The sequence below is a fragment of the Atta cephalotes genome, assembly GCF_000143395.1.
Source record: "Atta cephalotes unplaced genomic scaffold scaffold00005, whole genome shotgun sequence".
Taxonomy (NCBI): Eukaryota; Metazoa; Arthropoda; class Insecta; order Hymenoptera; family Formicidae; genus Atta; species Atta cephalotes.
The window spans coordinates 2,958,936-2,965,612 of record NW_012130069.1 but is presented as its reverse complement, the minus strand read 5'-3'; the positions used below and the strand labels follow the sequence as shown (position 1 = coordinate 2,965,612).

At 30.7% G+C, this 6,677-nt stretch overlaps 1 protein-coding gene and 1 pseudogene across 1 annotated transcript; both read left to right on the top strand.

The window, feature by feature from the left end:
• The first annotated feature begins 1,220 nt into the window (after positions 1 to 1,220).
• On the top strand, positions 1,221 to 2,890 carry LOC105626568 (annotated as a pseudogene).
• Positions 2,891 to 3,633: 743 nt separating this feature from the next.
• Positions 3,634 to 6,401, top strand: LOC105626567 (odorant receptor Or2-like). The gene is made up of 5 exons (XM_012207863.1): positions 3,634 to 4,418; positions 4,850 to 4,949; positions 5,115 to 5,225; positions 5,316 to 5,471; positions 6,258 to 6,401. Exons 1-5 carry the CDS (start codon positions 3,634 to 3,636, stop codon positions 6,399 to 6,401), a joined length of 1,296 nt encoding a protein of 431 aa, XP_012063253.1.
• The last annotated feature ends 276 nt before the right edge of the window (positions 6,402 to 6,677 follow it).

The following is a 6,677-nucleotide window of genomic DNA, read 5'->3' as shown; positions in this document are numbered from 1 at the left end:
TTTACGTTCGTCGTCGCGCGACGTAGTAGTGTGTGTGTGTGTGTGTGTGTGTGTGTGTGTGTGTGTGTGTGTGTGTGTGTGTGTGTGTGTGTGTGTGTGTGTACGCAAGAATAAATATAATTATCTTGCAGGAAGATCAAAAATGTTATATCAATGTGTTCCTATCTCATTTTGCTCACATCAATTGGTTTCAATATTTATATCTTTTGTTTTTCAGTTCACAACTTTCCAGAGAGATATCATATTATATAAATCCATATAACGCGTTTAATAAATAGTAAGGCAATAAATATATCGGATATTTTTCTTTTCCATTTTTATTTTATATCTTGTAATTTTCTTTACTAAAATTAGGGAGAAAAATTAGCATTAACAGTACATTGGCTTGGGTTACGGATTTCCGAATGCGACGAGCACTGATATTAACTATAGCGACGTACCGGCTAAAAGCCGATCTGTCCATCAGAACTTTCAGTGATGTAAGTAACGGGTTTAAGTTGAAAAAATGATGAATGAAGATATGTACTATATTTCAGGTTGTCAAAACAGCTCTGAAATATCTTAATTTCATTCGAAAAATGATGGAGAAATAATCCTTTATAAAAAATATTTGATTGTATTTCTTTGTAGATGTAGAGACATATAACGTCATGTAATAGAAATATTAATTATTAGTAGAAATATTAATATAAAGATAAAAATATATAATTAAAAAATTACATAATACAAATTTTCTCTTATTCAAACATTAATTCAGAAAAATTAATTCAGAAAAATAAGATATTTTGCGAAATATAGATTTCGATTCAAATATACTTCGCTCATACAATAATGTATCACATCATTATGTATAGATTTATTATTTTAACTTCCTATTTGAGTTAGAGATCACCTAAATAATTGTATAAAATTATTACAAAATTTTTATTTAATTATTTTATTGTTCATCTATAAAGAAGAACAAATAATGCAATAGTGAGTTAAACAATATACTAGACATTTCTTTCAATTTCTATTTGATCTTTATTACCTTTAATAAACTATTTGACGTTTATAATTTATTAAGAAGAGAAATTAGTATTAATATGATTTAATATGATTTAATATGATTAGCATTAATATGATTTTTCACATCGTACTTTTATAATCATTTATAATTGTTATTTGAACTCTTACTTTGTTTCTTACCTTCCATGACAAAATGTTTTATTGAACACGAAATGACGAATGTACCGTTAAAAGATAGAACATCTGTAATTTTTCTTTGTGTATTCCGTGTTGTCCTAAACCTGATCGGCTTATGGCTATTGCCTGGCAATTCATCTACTGGTAGAATTATCCAGACAAAGATGCTCAGGATTCTGTTTCAGGCCCTACTTTATTTCATTTTTGTGCCAGGCTTAAGATGTTCCTCAAGGAATCAAATGCGCGTCGGCGTATCAAGATGATTGGTCCTATGTGCAACTGCTTCATGGCGGTACTAAAACATACATTGTTGATTTATTGAAGTGATCGAATCAAAGATTGCACATCGAGAAAGATTGGAGTAAAGTGAGCTCGATAAGAGACCGCAATCATGATAAGCAATTCGAAAATCGGACGCAGCCTTGCGATCCTCTGCGAAGCCTTCGTATATGGTAGCGGATTTTCGTATCGCACAATCGTGCCATTATCTCGCGGAATTATCATCACGCCGCAAAATGTGACAATCAGATGGTATTTGATGGTTATTATGTATACGATCCACAGAAGACGCCAGCTTACGAGATTATCTTTTCAATTCAGTTTCTCTCCCAGGGTTTCTCTCTCAGGGTTTGTGCAATACTCGGCAACCAGCGGAGCCTATAGCTTGGCAGCTCTTCTGGTGTTGCATGCCTGTGGTCAATTAAAAATTCTCATCACTAAAATGGAGGATATTACGCAGGCTAAGTATTTCTCTGATAAATATGTCAGGGGGAAATTGGCAGCTGTCGTCAGATAGCATATCCAAATAAAGAGCTAACGTTATTATACCAATGATATTGTGTGCGAGAAAATTTCATAATTACTATATATTTTATAAATATAAAAAAAAATTACTAAGAATAAGATATTATTATTATTATTATTATTAATGCAATCTAGTTTTTTAAGCAAAGTAGAAGAAATTTTGCTATATATATGTTTGGTGGAAGTAGTCGAGTGCACATTCATCTTGTTTCTTCTTGGATATAATATAATAATGGATATTATATAATAATATAAGAAACAATTATAAGTTTAATATAATTAAAATATATATATATTTTTTATATTAATTAAAATAATTTTATTATGATTTTTATATTATTAATATAACTTAAATATATTTTTATATTAAAAGAAGTTAATTAATAGAAACTTTTATTTATATTCATTTTACAGGAGTGGGAAAATAATGATGCAGTATCTATGCTAACGTATACTACACTTCTTTTAATATTTATTTTTAATATCTTCATACTATGTTACATCAGTGAGCTTCTCACAGATCAGATATTGATGATTATTAATTTATCAGATTGGAGTAAGATTCAATGATATCTATTATGTTATTGCATTATAGAGCACAAAGATGTACATCACTTTTTGTACACTCCACTGGTATCGAATTCCACACAAAACTGCTCGCGGTCTTGTTTTGATAATCGCGATGTCTAGCATTCCCATTAAAATTACTGCGGGAAAAGTTATGGATCTATCTCTAAATAGTTTCGGTGCTGTAAGTACAATTCAAATATTTTCTTAAATTGCTTTGATTTTCTAATTATTGTAAACTGTAAATCGTTGAAAATATAATTACATATTTTTTTAGACTATGGGAACATCCGTGGCATATCTAAATATATTACGCACAATCAATCATATGTAAAACAGCAGTTCATTAGATAAAAGAATTAAGTTTTATATGTAAAAAAAATTAGGTTTGAAATCTACAGATTTCAGTTAAATGTAAATAGCATCATTAGTATCATAAATTAACGCAAGCATGAATTTTCTGAATTCTTATCATTATATTCCTCTTTATAATCTTTATACATTTACATATATACACTTTTGTATTTATGTTTATTTATTACATTGCGTTTACAACTTATAAAACATTCTTTTATATCAATGGATTCTATACTGTGAAGGTAATGTATGTATACAATAGTATTACAATATTTTTTGTACTTACATGACGTTCTGTAGACGTACACAGTAACATGCAACACATAAAAAGACACTTGACCTTACCCTTTCACATTCGTAAACTTAAATTTTGCAATGTCATGCGTCACATGGTTCTCTCTCTTCTTCTCTTTATCCGTCAATATTGTGTTTATTCGATAATTTCGTCAACCCCTTTCGTGTAACCCCGTCATTATGCGCAGATGTTTGCACGCAAGCGCGCTTTACACTTTCTGCTCTTACCACAAAAAGAGAGACTACCTCTCAACACAACTGTCCAGTTATGTTATAACGTTTAATCTTGCCTAACCATCTGCCACTTGTAAACTCCGAAACGAATTAACGGATATTCTTAAATTCTGAAAAGTAATATAAACTCAAAATTTGCGGTCGAGAAATCAATTACATGTGAAAAAAAAGAAGTATTGAGTGAAGCTAATAATGAAAAGCTCATTAACGACGAGCAAATACGATAACGATTTTAGTTACGCCGTACAAGTTACTCGCATTATTCTGCGAGCAATCGGTGCGTGGCCGAATTATGCTTCCAGCATGGAAAGAATTGTGACCCGTTTTCAAAACATCATTTGCCACTTTTTATTCGGGTTCATCATTATGCCGAGTCTTCTACGAGTATTTCTAAAGGAACACGAATTCAAACGTAGAGTTAGACTGCTTGCGCCGATTGTGAACTGTTCGATGGGTTGGATGAAATATTTCCTGATCCTGAACCACGCAAAGGAAATTCAATCTTGCCTGAATCGGGCGCATCAGGATTGGAGCAATACAGTTGATGGAAGCGATCGGAAAGCGATGCTGTCCACAGCGAGAGTAGGCCGAAAGTTTGCAATTTTTTCTGCCATCTTCATGTATACCGGCGGAGTAGGTTATCGAATACTCATACCACTTTCGAAGGGTCGTATGCTCACACCAGAGAACATCACGGTGAGAGCGCTGGCATTGCCGAGTTACTTCATTAAGTTCGATGGACAAGTGTCACCAGCATACGAGATCGTCTTTACTCTGCAAGCTTTCGCAGGAGTACTTACCTATTCAACAAGAATCGGTGCGGCAGGCTTGGCCGCATTTTTCATCATGCATGTTTGTGGGCAGTTAAGCATTATAATGGGCAAACTGCAGAATCTCAACAACATATCGAATTCTAACGATCGAGCTGTCGCGATGTTATTGGCTGATATCGTACAGCATCAAATAAAAGTGAAAAGGTGAGTCTACAAAAATGAAAAAAGTAAGTGTTATCTAAATGCCTTATTTTGCCTTATTTAAATAAATAATTATTTTGTTAAACAAATTATAGTTTACGTAAATAATCAAATTAGCATATTATTGTGTTGTGTATTATTTTTTTCTTTTATATTAGAAAAAGAAATATCATGATATTTAAATTTAAATTATAAAAACTAAATTAATACGTTGTAATTATTACTGTTTTTAAACAAACGTTAAACTATGATTTTATTTAAGTAGTAATATTAATTTAATATTAAGTATTAATATTTAAATATATTAAATATATTAAATTATTTATTAAATATATTTTATTGCAGTGTAATACTTTAAATACAAAATTGAATAAATCGTTAAATAGACGTTCATAAATAAAAAATTATTAAATAGACAAATTGTTCATTTACAGTTTTCTAACACAAGTAGAGGCAACTATGCGATATGTATGGTTAGTGGAAATAATGGGCTCTAGTTTACTCTTATGCCTTTCAGGGTATTATATTATTATGGTAATAACGACAAACTTTTTCTGAAAAGAATTTTTATTTCTGCGTAATAATTTGACAATTAATTTTTACATGAAAATTAAAAACTGATAATATTTAAATCATAAATTCAAAAGAATTAAAAATAAATTATTTTATACACTTGTATTGCAATTGTTAATCTCATAGGAATGGCAGAATAATGATTCAACAGCTATGTTAACTATGTCTGTGATGCTTACATCTTTCATCTTTTCTATTTATACCTATTGTTATGTAGGTCAACGATTAACAGATCAGGTAGCAAGTGTTCATATTTATTTGCTATAAGTTAGGGATTAGCATTTTCATAAACATTCTTTATAAAATATACTTACTTAATTATAACAGAGCATCAAGGTTGGATTAATGACATCCACGACAAATTGGTATCATCTTCAGTACAAAAGAGCCCGTTCTTTAATATTGATAATGGCAGTTTCCAATATTCCGGCAAAAATTTCGGCAGGCAGAATGATAGACATATCTCTACCTACTTTCAGTAACGTAAGTATGGAAGCTTATTTAATTTTATTTGCAAGCAGTGAATTGTGTGCCTGTTCCATTATTTCACAGATCATTAGAACATCCATGGCGTATTTTAATATGCTTCTAAAATTTGCGTAATTTTGATGAAATAATTATCATAATAGTACTCCATATTAATCTGTAATTAACGCTATCTTTGAAACCAATATCAAGATGAAGGATCAATCGTCTTATTGTAATTCTATATATAACTTTCGTAAAAAATCATACAAGGTCAACAACTTTTCGACATATTTTACATTGACTTAAGATTTCTAATTTTTTAATTAACTTTTATTAACAAAATTATACGTATGGTTCCTAATTTTGAAAATCAAGTACTTCAAAATGTTAAACTTGACTTAATTAATAATTCGCGTAATCCCATTGATTCAATATATCCCTCGATCTATGACCCATAACTTGACACAAGGTAGACATTTATATTTTTGCTAAAGGCCGTCTCGTGTGAATCGATACTATTCCATAATTATCTTCTGTCGACAAAAAATTGCGCGCACGCAACCGTTCTTTCCAAACTTTAACTGCGCCATGACAGAACTACTGTGCTAACGGCGGTAATTCTCGCAGACACGAGAACGTGCATAATACAAATCAAGTTTTGTTGTACTTTCGTCTGTTAGTTGTGATTGTATATCCGTTTCATAAACAACGTAAGAAGAAGAAGAAAAATGGATTTTCTTTGGTTCATCCATATGCATGCTCTTATCGAACAGATGGATTTACGGAATTTTAATTACGAAGATGATATTAGATACAGCGTGCATTTGCACAAATTACGATTACGAGATCGTATTTTCGACGCATTTGGTAACTAGCATCATAATACACATTATATCAACCAGCTTTTGCGGCATCACGGCGTTATTCATCATGGTTGGAGGATAATTCAAAATGTTGATCGTCTGGCTGGAAAACTTATATATGAAAACCAATGATCGAAACGCGCCATTGCTCTAAAATTGACAGTGATTGTCGTGCATTACACAAGAATACTTAAATAAATAGCTAAATTATTTATTACTCTTTCATTTCTAAATTTCTTTTTAGATTTACAATTTGTCTCGAAATATGAAAATTTTACATTGAAATACTATGAATTTTGTTTGTGTGCTTTTTGGAATCAATTCTCTATTTGTTACAAATTAAATTTAGAAAAAAAAA